The 13,754-nt window shown below is 36.2% G+C and overlaps 4 protein-coding genes across 6 annotated transcripts; 1 reads left to right on the top strand and 3 right to left on the bottom strand.

The window, feature by feature from the left end:
• The first annotated feature begins 2,362 nt into the window (after positions 1–2,362).
• On the top strand, positions 2,363–4,499 carry LOC106318464 (putative RNA methyltransferase At5g10620). Of its 2 annotated transcripts, none has more exons than XM_013756456.1 (8): positions 2,363–2,525; positions 2,598–2,629; positions 2,716–2,858; positions 2,940–3,006; positions 3,065–3,142; positions 3,278–3,423; positions 3,497–3,943; positions 4,042–4,499. In XM_013756456.1, exons 1-7 carry the CDS (start codon positions 2,480–2,482, stop codon positions 3,534–3,536), a joined length of 552 nt encoding a protein of 183 aa, XP_013611910.1. In that variant the 5' UTR covers positions 2,363–2,479; the 3' UTR covers positions 3,537–3,943; positions 4,042–4,499. The 2 variants fall into 2 exon arrangements, with proteins under 2 accessions (XP_013611910.1, XP_013611911.1); XM_013756457.1 differs by having other exon boundaries at positions 2,374–2,525; positions 2,619–2,629.
• Positions 3,931–5,565, bottom strand: LOC106318463 (cytochrome P450 81E8; the record flags this gene model as incomplete). The annotated part of the gene is made up of 1 exon (XM_013756455.1): positions 3,931–5,565. A coding segment is annotated over one exon (1,518 nt), but the record flags the coding sequence as incomplete, so codon positions are not given.
• Positions 5,566–6,316: 751 nt separating this feature from the next.
• LOC106318462 (cytochrome P450 81D1-like) lies at positions 6,317–7,997 on the bottom strand. The gene has a single exon (XM_013756454.1). The coding sequence runs from the start codon at positions 7,813–7,815 to the stop codon at positions 6,322–6,324; it is 1,494 nt and encodes a 497-aa protein (XP_013611908.1). The 5' UTR covers positions 7,816–7,997; the 3' UTR covers positions 6,317–6,321.
• A 2,299-nt stretch (positions 7,998–10,296) lies between these two features.
• LOC106317119 lies at positions 10,297–13,213 on the bottom strand. Of its 2 annotated transcripts, XM_013754978.1 has the most exons (3): positions 12,975–13,213; positions 12,089–12,476; positions 10,297–10,342 (listed from the first exon to the last, which is right to left on the bottom strand). In XM_013754978.1, exons 1-3 carry the CDS (start codon positions 13,140–13,142, stop codon positions 10,338–10,340), a joined length of 561 nt encoding a protein of 186 aa, XP_013610432.1. In that variant the 5' UTR covers positions 13,143–13,213; the 3' UTR covers positions 10,297–10,337. The 2 variants fall into 2 exon arrangements, with proteins under 2 accessions (XP_013610432.1, XP_013610431.1); XM_013754977.1 differs by lacking the exon at positions 10,297–10,342 and having other exon boundaries at positions 11,905–12,476.
• Between the last annotated feature and the right edge of the window lie 541 nt (positions 13,214–13,754).

The raw sequence follows: 13,754 nt of genomic DNA on the forward strand, positions 1-13,754 counted from the left end.
ACTAAACCGTAAATCCTAAACCCCACCCTTTAACTCTAAACCCTAAGTTTGTGACTTTTGATAAAACATTAAGTGTTATTTTTGTGACTTTTGACCTTGAGTGCTAGTTTGGGAACAAAAACTTGATTTAGTGTTATTTTTGTCTTTTTCTCTTGGGTAAATCTCCAATTAAGAAATTATTTTGCAATAACAATAAAACTATTTATGTGCATGAAAAATAAAATCACAAAGACAATGGAAAATCATATGGAGATACTATCGTGCTCAAATTTTCATAGCTTTAATCCTATATTTTGATATGAATAGATCCGACGTTTCATTTATTAGACGTTCAAGCCTGGCTATTGCTATATGAGCATATGGAGGATTTACCTAGATTTACAGTTTTACACACCTTTACTTCTAGGTTAACGGATGGATGTCGATCATTATATTGTGTCTTAGGTTAGAAATAGACTTATTGTAAAATTCTTGTGTACATCAGTACATAGAAATTATTTCCGATAAAATTGGTTCCACTTGTAAGTATTCGGACACTGCGAATTAAAGCTTTATATCTGATTTACTAATAAATAATTCCTCCAAAAGCTAAAGACAAAGATGCATGGTGGGGCAAATGAGTGTGTAGATGCCAAGAGTTGTTTAATACGGAATTAGAACTATTAAAGATGTGGAGGTTGGGAATATATACAAAAGAACACGAATATTTATTTTCTATGTGCTATATGAAGTTTTAAAATGTGTTGTATGGAAACAAGAATACTACTAAACTATAAATAATTAATCTGGTGGGCAGGGATGCGTTATGGGGAATAATATATGCTAACAATTAGAAAAAGCCTAACGTTGTCTTTTCATGGCCCCTTCGGACATACACGTGTTACGTGTAGTATGTACTGAGGTATTTTTTTTTTGTCAACTGATTCTTACTATAGAAAGAGTCCAATGGGCAGTTACAAGAAGAGTATCAAAGCCTGAACCTCATCAAATACAACTCGACGATAAAGTAAACGAAATATTATTAAGCTCAATAGTCTTCATCGAGTCCCAAAGTGACACGCGTCTCCATCTTCCATTACGCAAATCTTGAAGGTTCCAGACCATACACGCGTTTGACGCGCCACCGTATGCGTTGAGAGGAAACCGGAACGCCCCGCCGATGTCAGATAACTGTCTGATTTGGCTTGGTCACCGAAACAAACTTTGAAACCCTTCGATCTCCTTTCTTTCACCCAATCGTTGCTTCAATGAGAATCTCTTACAAGTTTCATTGGATTAAAAAACTCCAGGGAATACTTAATCAATCCATTAGGAAATCTTTATCGGACCATCTCCGATATAGGAAGCATGCCGATTTATCTAGATCTCCCTCAGATTAATCAAGGTTAATCCAACATCACTTCCACCTTTCCATCAAAGAAACTTCACTTAAAGCCTAATCACCGGCTCCATCTTCAGAAGAGTGAAGATTGACTCTCTATGGAAAGGAGTATGTGCTAATCCAAGAAAACAAAAGAGACTTCATAAAGCAAGCGGATTTTTGAATTCTAAAAACCGTGAAAGAGGAGAAATATAGATATTAATATCATTCTCAATTGAAGAACTTCGAAAGCAGCCTTGAAGAATAGCTTCAATCAAGATTGGGATACACTAGCAAAAGATCGCCTATGCGAAGATTATTATTGCCAACGCAAAAAAAAAACAGATCCCCACCGGGAAGAGAAACATATAATACAAACAAAAAATAATGGTGACCAGTGGCTAAGAACCACCGGCCACCGGAGCAAGTAATCTTTGATCGGAAGTTTTTAGAAAGAGGTTGGAGAAGATACTAGAGTGAGAAGTACAGTAACTTTTTTGTACTGAGGTATTTTAAACATGTGAAAACATTTCTAGTTATATGCTTTTATGATTTTAGGATTGTTTACGGTTTAATTATTTTTCATAAATAAGTTATTTAATAGATAAAAAGATATATTGATTTTATGATTTAGTTAATGACTTGGAATTCTTTTTATCCTTTTTGATATCAAGATATTTCAGTGATTAATTAACTAAATTTGATCTACTAAGTGACTTACTTAGAGTATGATTAACTTCAGTCTTTTATTCGTGGTTCTTAATTCATAATTTGACTTTTTTTTATATATTTTTGACTAAGAGACACTATTTTTGACTAAGAGATGTCTCTTTTATTTTTTATCTACGAAACATTTTTTAGTTTTTTTTTAATTAAAAGCTAAAAACCGTACGACTTAACTGAATGGCTTGAAAGTTTATTCCTAATGGGCCTAAAGTAGATGAATTATATAATTTGTACTTCAGCCCATTTATAAACTTGTTTTGTTAATGATGGAGATGGGCTAGAAACTCTCTCGGTATCGCGTTTGCGGCTTCGTTCTCGAGTGTCCAACGGATAGTGCAATCGTCGTCGTCCCGTTAAACGTGAAGAACAACTCAAAAAGTGGCAATCTCGTTCATGGCTACTCCTTACTCATCTGCTTCCCTTACTCCTCACGAAAAAGGTTCTCGTTTTTCTCAAATTTGGTTTCGATTCTTGTTGGTTTCGAAGATTATGTGACGATGTCATTTAACAGGAAGAACATGTAGATACACAGGTCAAGCAGTGGTAAAACCCCACTCTCTGCTCGAGATTCTATCGAAATTGATTAGGTTTTTATATTTTGATGGAAATTGGTGAATTTTGGTTCACAGAGAGCTCTGCCTATACGTGTGATAACAGTGGGGAAAAAGAGAGCAGAAGGTGTTCGACTCTTGGTCGATGAGTACAAAGCCAAGCTTAAACCGTATTGCTCCTTTGAGGATTCTTTGGTTCGCTCCAATCCTCGAAATGCTCAGTACGTTGATTCGATTTTTGGAGATAAAGCTCAGTAACTTAGATGGCTTTGGTTTGAAGTCAATAGTGTTTTTACTCGTAGGGATGTTAGAGCTCAGGTTGAGGATGAAGAAGTGGCTGTGATGAAGCTTATTGGGCCTGATGATTGGGTATGATTGAATTCTCTTTAGAATGTGGTGTTAGTCCAGTCTGAATGTGAGATTTTAGGTTGTGGTGCTTGACGAGAGAGGCCGTGACGTTGATTCAGAACAGATGGCTGAGTTACTTGGGGATGCAGGCAATAGTGTAAGCTTTGGCCTTTCCCTTTGTTGAGTTTGAAGTTAATCTGATCTTGAGGAAACCTGTCTTTACAAATGGAAAAGCTTAAGAGAACTTGTTAAGTAGGAGATTGTTTGATTCTGTGGCGATCTCTGTTTTCAGGGAGCTTCAAGGATATCGTTTTGTATAGGTGGAGCTTATGGACATGGAAGTGAAGTGAGGAAGCGAGCTAATGTGACCATTAGACTCTCCTCTATGGTCCTGAATCATCAGATAGCTCTTGTTGTACTTTTGGAACAGCTTTACAGGTGATAACATTGTTACTTCTGTCTCTGCATTCCAATTATACTATGAGATGATGTGATTGGTTTCTGTTTTCAGGGCATGGACTATTCTCAAGGGGCAAAATTACCATCATTGAGGGTGCATGATTCTACTTTTTGGGTTCTCTCTTTCTTTGCCATCTTCTGTCTAAAGAAACTACATTGCTAAATATAGCTTCTTCGCTGGTAGTTGTATTAGAGATTGTTTATTGAACGTCGAACATTTGCAAGCCAATTTTACGTGCTTCTGATCCAGTTCATATTATGGTCATCATTGAGTGGGACGTCTGTTCTTGTTTGTTGCATCACTATTTTTTGGTTATATAAGGACTGAATGAATGAAGAAGCAACCGTGGCTATTCAACAAATGATCCTTCTCCATAGATATCCATCTAAAGGAAGGAGAGACGAGACACCCTTCCCTGATTAAGATCCTCTTTCCTTCCTCTTGCAGATCTAATGCTAAGAAAGAACGAAAAATGAAGAAACTGATTCCACTATTAAGGTAACCATTTGTGATTTCTGATCATTATTCATTCTCTTTATTGTCGATGTGTATGTAGAAAAAGCAATCGTCTAAAGCAACTCTAATGCATAACACAGATGACACTAGAGCTGAGACAAGATAGGAACCATATCAGGCCGTAGCTTAGGCAACGCGACAAGTGGCTCAGCCTTAGACATTGCCACACCAAAAACATGCCTCATGTCTATATCTCCTTCATCTACCTTCTCCCAATCAAAACACTGAACCAATGCTCCGACAGCAAGCGCCACTGTCCTCATTCCAAATCCAGCTCCAGGGCACGCTCTCCTCCCAACTCCAAACGGCAAGAACCTGTAACCATCTCTATCGCCAAGAAACCCTTCAAATCTCTCAGGCTTGAAAACATCCCCGTCTTCCCAAAGCTCACCGTTTCTATGAACATCCCAGGCATTTACGAACAACATTGTGTTTTCCGGAAGCTCGTAGTTGCCTAAGTTGAATCTCTTTGATGAGCAGTGAGGAAGCAAGAGTGGAGCTACAGGGTATAGCCTGAGCGTCTCATAGATGACACACCGAAGATAAGGTAAGCTCGAGAGATCCGAGTCTTGTATAATCCCTTTATGCTTAACATTAGATTTGATTTCTTCTCTGAGCTTCTCAAGCTTATCAGGATGGTTCAGCAAAACCGACATTGCCCATTCCATTACCGCAGGTGAAGTATCAGTTCCGCCGTTGAACATAAGCACTACGATTCCTTTGATGACATCATCTGAGTAGAACTCTGGTTCTGTTTCTTGAAGGCGTAAGAACTTCTCCACTACCGAACCGGTTGAATCAAATTTCTTCATCCGAACATCATCAATGAGTCGTTGGAGATAATCATCTCTCATCCTCTGCATCTCCATCACTCTCTTCTCAATACCTTTGAACCCAATCCACCTCAACACTGGGAAAAAATCGCAGACGTTCATCGACATGCTCGAGAAGAACCTCGACTTGAAATCATCAAAGAACCTCTTCTCTGATTCCGGACCGCTCTCTTCAACGCCACGACTCCCAGAGACTAACCTGAGCATGACCTGAGCAGTGAGAAGCGTGAAATGATACTTGAGATCCACTTTCCTAGAGTCAACGGATGATCTGAAGAGTCTCGAACAGAGATTCAAGACTTCTTCGTTACGGATAAAGGAGTTCTTCTGGAGACTTGTGGAGGAGAAGACCTCGAGGGTGGAGAGACGGCGGAGAGTTCTCCAGAGATCTCCGTAAGGAGCTAGTCCGAAGTTCTTGTAGCCGTAGCTGAAGTGATCAGAGGTGATGGTCCTGGGGCGGTTCGCGAGGGTTTGGTCGTGGTTGGTGAAGCACTCTTCGATGGATTCTGGGGAAGAGAGGACAAGGACGGCACGGCATCCGAATTTTAGAAAGAGAACAGGGCCGTGGATTGAAGAGAGGAGATGTAGAGCTTGTGGTAAAGGAAACTTCTTGATAAGGTGAAGATGGCCGATGATGGGAAGAGACGTAGGGCTTGGTGGTAACTTGGAGTTTTGACTCCAAAGGAATCTGGCGATGAAGAAGAAGAAGAAGATAGTAGGTGTGAGAGAGAAGATACTGAACCAGAGATTTTCCTTTTTTTTTTGGTCAAGGTAGAAGATTGTTTTTTCATTCTTTTTTATAGAACAATTGACAATGATTATTTTTTGTTTGGTGGGAACTCAAGCTTCTTGGTATACATTATTGTATAGGTGGAAATTGTGGACATGGAAGAGAAGTGAGGAAGCAAGCTAATTTGACCATTTGACTGTCCTCCATGGTCCTTAATCATCAGCTAGCTCTTGTTGTACGTATGGAACAGCTTTACAGGTGCATCTGTCTCTGTGTTCCGACTATACTTTCATATGCTGTAGTTGGTTTCTATTTTCAGGGAAAAATGACCATCATTGAGGGTGCATAAATCTACTTTTTTGGGGGGTTCTTCTTTTGATTTCTCCTGTCTAAAGAAATTACATAGCTAATAGTATAGCTTCTCCGCTGATAGTTGTTGTATCAGAGATTGTTTATTGAACATCGAACGTTTGCAACTCAATTTTGCTTTACTTCTGATCCAGTTCATATGATGGTCATCACTGAGTGAGACTTCTCATTTTGTTTGTTGTATCACTATTTTTTTGGTTTTATTAGGATTGAATGAATGAAAAAGCAACGGTGGAAGGAGTAGATACGAGACCCTTCCTTAAATAAAGATCATCTAGTGCTAAGAAAGAACGAAAAAGTGAAGAAAATGATTCCATTACTAAGGTAACATATGATCATTCATACATTCTCTTTATTATCGATATATATATATATATATATAATGTCGTCGTCTAAATCAACTTTATTGTTGCCCAACACAGATGACACTAGAGCTGAGACAAGATGGGAATCATATCAGGCCACGGCTTAGGCAATGCAACAAGAGGCTCAGCCTTAGCCATTGCCACACTAAACGCAGGCCTCATGTCTATATCTCCTTTACCTACCTTCTCCCACTCAAAACACTGAACCAATGCTCCCACAGCAAGCGCCACTGTCCTCATTCCAAATCCAGCTGCAGGACACACTCTCCTCCCAACTCCAAACGGCAAGAACCTATAACCATCTCTATCTCCAACAAAACCTTCAAATCTCTCAGGCTTGAAAACTTCCGCGTCTTCCCAAAGCTCACCGTCCCTATGTACAGCCCACACATTCACGAACAACGTTGTGTTTTCCGGAATCTCGTAGCTGCCTAAGTTGAATCTCTTTGATGCGCAGTGAGGAAGCAAGAGCGGACCTGAAGGGTATAGCCTAAGCGTCTCATTGATGACACACCGAAGATAAGGTAAACTCGTTAGATCCGATTCTTGTATGATCCCTTTAACGTTAGATCTGAGTTCTTCTCTTAGCTTCTCAAGCTTATCAGGATGGTTCAGTAAAGCCGACATTGCCCATTCCATCGCCATCGGTGAAGTATCAGTTCCGGCGTTGAACATTAGCGCTACGAAACCTTTGATGACATCATCTGAGTAGAACTCTGGTTCTGTCTCTTGAAGGCTCAAGAACTTCTCCACCACCGAACCTGTGGAATCATGTTTCTTCATCCGAACATCGTCGACGAGTCGTTGGAGATACTCATCTCTCATCCTCTGCATCTCCATCACTCTCTTCTCGATACCTTTGTACCCAATCCACCTCAACACCGGGAAGTAATCGCAGGCGTTTATCGACATGCTCGAGTAAAACCTAGACTTGAAATCATCCAAGAACCTCTGCTCTGCTTCCGGACTTCTCTCTTCGACGCCGCGGCTCCCTGAGACTAACCTGAGCATGACGTGAGCGGTGAAGCGATTGAAATGATACTTGAGGTCCACGCTACGAGAGTCTACTGATGATCTGAAGATGCTGGAACAGAGATAAGAGACTTCTTCGTTACGGATATAACAGTTCTTCTGGAGACTTGAGGAGGAGAAGGCCTCGAGGGTGGAGATACGCCGGAGGGTTCTCCAGATATCTCCATAAGGAGCGAATCCGAAGTTTGTGTAGCCGTAGCTGAAGTGATCGGAGGTGATGGTCCTGGGGCGGTTAGCTAGTGTTTGGTCGTGTTTGGTGAAGCATTCTTCGATGGATTCTGGTGAAGAGAGGACGAGAACGGGACGGCATCCGAATTTGAGGAAGAGAACAGGCCCGTGGACTGAAGAGAGGAGATGGAGGGCTTGTGGTAATGGAATCTTCTTTATGTGGTGAAGATGGCCGATGATGGGAAGAGACCTAGGGCCTGGTGGTAGTTTAGAGTTTTGACTCCAAAGGAATCTGGTGATGAAGAAGAAGAAGTAAGTAGCAGTGAGGGAGAAGATGATGAACCAAAGAGTTTCCATTTTCCTTTCGTTTTCTTTCTTTTGGGCAAGGCGTAAGATTTCTTTCTTAGAGTATTTGTGCTTTTATAGGCATCGTTTAGAGGCTTTGTTTTTGTTTATACTTTTTTTTCTTTTCAAACCCATATCATGAAGTAGTTCACTAAAAATAAACAATTAATCATACTTTAAATTTTTATAAGATCTCACATTTATTATCTTTTTATTTAGATTATATAAATATATTAATGCAACATATAATAGTCCATAAATATTTAATAATCAATAGTATAATTTAAAATCTAATTAATTGCAATTTTAAAATGACTGAAAAAAATTCAACACAATTTCCAACTAAAAGATAAAATTACTAAATTTGAATACATATATATGTATATATACTTTAGACATAGATTTATTGTTTCAAGATAAAACTTATTTTTAGGAGAAATAAACTCACTAATAAATATCATCATAATGTACATATCATTTTAATATTTAGTTTAAAGAATTTAAATATATGTATATCTCTATAATTTTTTGAAATGAATATAAAATGTTATTTATCATTTATAATTTAGATGTATGAGTAGATATATTATATAAAAAAAATTCTATTTACTTTAAGCAAATCATCAAGTGATTCGCCCAAAATAGACAATTCATCACAGTTTTTTTGAAAAATCTCTCACATCTGTTATCTTCTTATTAATTAGTCTAAATATACTAATGCAACATATAGTAATCCATAAGTATTTAATATTAATAGTACAATTAATTAAAGGCTAATTAATTGCAATTTTAAAAGTCATTGAAAAAAAATCAACACAATTTCTTAACAAATAGAATTAGTTAATTTAGTTATACTAATACTAATACATATATAGATTTACTTATATATATATTATTATTTTCAAGATATTTTTGTTTAATTTACAAATGTTTTAAACGATGTTGGAGAGAACTGAACCTTCTTGATACATTGTCTATCCATAATAGCAGTTTCGTATCCGAACATCAAAATACTGAAATTAAATAAAAGGAAGGAGACAAACACGAGAAACACTCCTCTTCAAGAATCTCAAACAAATTTATCAGTTACTCTTTCTATATTTGTCTTTTTATGAAACACGATAAACATCTGTTATTTCAAGAGAGTCAAACAAAATTATCAGACACTCTCTCTACATTTATTCTTTTATGATTGGTCCATTTTTCTTTGTTATAATTTTGCTTATTTAATTAAATAAAATTAGAATCTATCTTTATATATAAAGAGGGTTTCCTCCCTCTTGGTGCCGCCACCTAGAATTCCATGTAACAAAGTCGAGCTTTTCTACCGGCTGACACGTGCACGGCTTGCTTGAAACACAATACTTCATTAACCATGTAATCTATGGGCTGCTATATAGATTTTCTTAGGAAGCCCAGTAAGCTATTGTCTTCATCTTCTTCTCTTTCACGGAATAGTTAAGGTTGCCGCCGTTGTTTTAATCCGAAAATGGAGCTCCTTCTTTGGTGGTATCCGTCTTCTGCATCTATTCGCTTGCAACTCTTCACATCCTCTTCTGAGAAATGTAACTCGGCTGCATACATTCATTATCATTAAAGTTACAATTAACTCCATCTACCCCATTCATTCCACGATTTTACAATCAATATGTCCCCCTACCTTCCAGTCGGTGAATCTGCATGTATATAGGTAAGATTGCATCCGTAAAATTCATCAGGTCTTTGCTCACAATCATTATTAGCAGATAAACTCTCGCAGGAGGATTAACTACGCGGAGCAACCAGGATCCTATTTGTATCTCTTATGCCAATGCTTCCAAGACGGGTTTATTCATCATGTACCAATCTCGGTTCTTCTTTTTTTTCATCGTAATTCAGTTCCATCTTCGTTATTTTAACACCATATTACTTACTGTTAGTATCATCTTTAGATCTCAACTTTAGTAGAGAACTTCCACAAAACAATATATATAATGAAGCAGCAGATGTGTTTATTGAATTTAAGCTACTTGCTTCAGATTCTATGATTTACGTTGAGATCCGTACGGAGCTTAGACAAATACGGTGAAGGAATGGGATCGACGAGCTGGAAGCCCGAGGCTTAACGAACGGGTCTTTCTGATGATCAGGTATCTCTATTTTGTACTGGAAACAACATCTGCAACAACAAAGAACTGGTTAGTGTCTATGGGAGGCTTTTGGATGGGTTATGTTAAGACAGATTAAAATATATACTTTGTTATGCTATTTCGGATTTAGATACGTTAGAATACGTAAAGCGTGCATAGTCTTGGTAATTCATATTTCTTCTTCTATTTCTTATAACACAGTGACTGGTGAGTCTCAATGGGAGAATTCAGCATTTTAAGGCTCCTAAAGTGTCAGTGATTCACAGTCAACTTTCTTTTTCAAGAACAATTAATCTCGAGGAAGCTGCTCAGATTCTGGAAAGCATGAAATGTTAAATGTGGTGAGAGTATAGTATTTGCTGGGGATTTGCCGTGGAGTCGTGTTACTGACGTTATAGCTCTGAATCAGCCTACAAACAAGAAACTTGGCATGAATACATTCTTTCTATAGTTTTCTGATTTTTACGTATCTACCGTTCAACAATTTTTTTTTTGTTTAACTTTTCCAATTGGGTTAAAAACTTAAGAATCATAATATTACGACTGGATTGGAGGATTCAATTAGAAATTATGGTTTTTGGTTTTGATTCATAAATCGAAGATTAGTATTTTGTTTTGGTGTTTTGACTTTTTCTATATATATATATATAGATTAGGGTTATTGTGACTTCGCATCAATGTGATAATGGGAGCATCTGAAGAAAGAGCAATAGAGCACTGTGACAAATAACATCACATCGTGCTTTGTTGAATGCAAAGATGCTGAAATGGCTTTATCATGAACCGAAGAATAATCAGATAGAGAAGCCGAAGAAATCAAGTTAGCTTAGCTTTTTGGGTTAGATTTGGTTGAAATTAGACTTTGGTTTGGTTAAAGTAATTGAATATTATAAGGTATAGATTATTAAATTTTAACTACTAAGTCATGGAGAAATGAGTTTGTAATTTTTAATTTGGGAAGAAATAAATTCGTTAGTTTCACTTTGGAGAGATCTAACAGTAGGTTGGTATTTGATCATATATAGTAACTATTCGTGGATAATAACATGTTTTCCTTATCTGGACCAAATTATTAATACAATATAATCTATCAATTTTATAATTAATTGCACAATGTAAACTAAATAAATTTATAACCTCAGTGTTTTTTTCAAAAAGAACTAAATTAAAACACATAATATAATACACAATACTATGAAATTAGAGAACAAAAAAAAATTTTCACAAAAAAAAAAGAAAAAAATAAGAACAAAAGTAATGTACATTTTTTCATTTACCATTACTCAACGATCAATCAAACAAAAATTAGGCAATTTTTCCATAATTTTTTTTTAAAATGATGAAAAAGTACATCCACAAATTAACTTATAATTAAAACAGTGATTTTCAGAAATTAAAAAAAAAATTATTAAGAAAACGAATCAATAATATTCATTCTGATATGAAAAAAAAAAGAATCTCAAGGTTTTTTATGGTCATCCAACTCCAGAAAATCACAATAAATCGGTGTACTTTCACATCCAATTCTTAATATATAATTAAAACATAGATTACTCAACAAAACCAAATCATCTTAAACCTTTTAACAAGACACAAAATCATATTTTAAAAAATAAAAAGTAATATTTATTTTAAAAATCATAACTAATTTTCAGATAACATGTTTTATTTAATCTTTAAATACAATAACATATACAAAATTTAACTAATATGTATATTTTTAAATAATAACAATTTATATGAAATATTTACTTTAACTACTTAACTTAAATTTTTATTCCGTCCGTAGGGCAGGCCGGTTCTAGTTATTAGTATTATATTGATTAATATCACCACTAGTAATGCCTTTAAGTTTTTGCTAAAAATGCCTTTAGTTGGCAGATTCTTGCGTACATTTCTCTTTGTGGTGAAGCGGCTAAGACAAGTTTATTATTATTCATTATATATTCAACATCAAATTAAATATATAATTAAGGAGAGCAGTGATCATCAAAACCTTTCATGGCAATCCACTTTACCCTTCTCCTTATTACTCAGCATAAACACAAAGTCGAGGTTATAAAGAACGGGAACCATCAGCGAGGAGCCCAAGAACACAAGCACAGGTCCAAATATCCATAGCATCAAAGGCAAACCCATGTAGAAAAGCCTATTACCTATCGTCTTAAGCAAGAAAGCTTTCTCGAGTAGGTCAGATACATATTCGGGAGTCACGAAGCTTCCGATTCCGCCAAAATCATCAGAGGAAGGTTCTTGAGGAGCGTTGATAAGGATGTTTACTTGGCCGATGAAGCGAATGGAGAGAGAATGAGTAAAGAAGGCGGAGAGAAAGATTGTGAGGATGGTTACGTATTTAATTGCCATTGTGAAGTCACCATGAGCTCCATATACGGCGTCGTTTAGAGGCTTCTTGATACTATAAGTACTGCTTAAAACGGCGGCGAGGCCTGAGCAGAGGAGGATGCAAGTCGTGGCCATTAGCGTCGCTCCCATTATCGTGTTTCGTAGTGTTTGTATAGCTAAGATGTTTCTCTTCTCGTTGTCCTGAGCAACAATTCATATATTTTATATAAATGCATTTTCAACACAAGTTTTTTTTTTTGAGAATTCATTTTTTCAACACAAGTTATACGATGTATATATATGGAGATAACATTATATTCATATAATATATATACTCATACATCGAACTATATTAATAGAAATTGAAACTGTGGGTTGAACATATAATATCTAGTTTCCTACTATTATTCCCATATATACTATAACTTTATTTGCATAAACATCTATCTTCTTAGAATTTTGGACCCAAAGCCAAAGTAATTGTCTCAGTATACAATCTTCATGTGAAATTTGCAGTCACCAATATATATTCATGCTCAACAAATTAAACTTATCTTTGACCTAGACCAGTAAGACGATTACTACATAAAATCACTACATCCACATTCGTCCATTGTAAGACAAATTTATATCAAATACATCATATGGTTTGACATTATCTTTCAATATAAATCGGTTATTGAGTGTTAGGTATTACACCTTCATGATGGCGGCAACCCAAGATCGACGAGCACGGGCGTTAATGCCGACGATGGTAGAGAAAGGTTCGGCTCGAACCTTGAACCACAAGTAGATGTGGTAACAGAACATCATAAGAAGAGCACATGGAACAAGAACTGCATCCAAGTACCATTTCCTCCACTCCATCTGCTCTCTCCCCTTTTTGTATGTAATATATAATCTTCTCTTTCTTTCTTGCTCTTTTTTTTCGCCTTCAAAACTCTTAGAAACTTGTTTTGTTTTCGTGGTGCTTCTTCCCATATATATAGTGAAAATCTGATGTCAGTTAAAGTCTTTGTTCAACAAGTTGCCCCTTAGAATTACAAGGGCCACAGTACCCCCTTTGATTTCCCATTTTCATAAAAAGTTAAATGTTATTGCTTTTTTTCCTTTAAAAATCTCTCTTTGTGACTTATGAGTGTTCACTTCTTTACCCCACTTTGTGAGCTAATTTTGAATTAGTGTTTTATTTGGTTACTAAACATGTGGCCGTACTTAAATAAGGTTAACTAGACCCTCACCCGCGCGCCAGCGCGGATATGAATTTTCAGTTTTTAATTATTTATTTTATTAAATGATGTATTTGTAATATTCGTTCATATTATATTCATTAAGTAAATTTTTTTTTTGCATCTTAAACTATCTATTTTTTTACGAATGTGTGATATCATATTTAAAAAAATAAGTATAGAGTTAATTAGTTAATTTTAAAAACAGAAATTTTTCTTTCGTGTGCGATATCATATAAATAATGATCCG

Source organism: Brassica oleracea, chromosome C9 (genome assembly GCF_000695525.1).
Source record: "Brassica oleracea var. oleracea cultivar TO1000 chromosome C9, BOL, whole genome shotgun sequence".
In the NCBI taxonomy this organism is placed as follows: Eukaryota; Viridiplantae; Streptophyta; class Magnoliopsida; order Brassicales; family Brassicaceae; genus Brassica; species Brassica oleracea.

Excerpts from the sequence above, each read along its gene's own strand:
- LOC106318464 (XM_013756456.1), top strand. The coding sequence starts at position 2,480 with ATGGCTACTCCTTACTCATCTGCTTCCCTTACTCCTCACGAAAAAG. Across the intron at positions 2,526-2,597 it reads CCTTACTCCTCACGAAAAAG|GAAGAACATGTAGATACACA; the intron begins GTTCTCGTTTTT and ends GTCATTTAACAG. Across the intron at positions 2,859-2,939 it reads TCCAATCCTCGAAATGCTCA|GGATGTTAGAGCTCAGGTTG; the intron begins GTACGTTGATTC and ends TTTTACTCGTAG.
- LOC106317119 (XM_013754977.1), bottom strand. The coding sequence starts at position 13,142 with ATGGAGTGGAGGAAATGGTACTTGGATGCAGTTCTTGTTCCATGTGCT. Across the intron at positions 12,477-12,974 it reads GGGTTGCCGCCATCATGAAG|GACAACGAGAAGAGAAACAT; the intron begins GTGTAATACCTA and ends ATTGTTGCTCAG.
- LOC106318462 (XM_013756454.1), bottom strand. The coding sequence starts at position 7,815 with ATGGAAACTCTTTGGTTCATCATCTTCTCCCTCACTGCTACTTACTTC.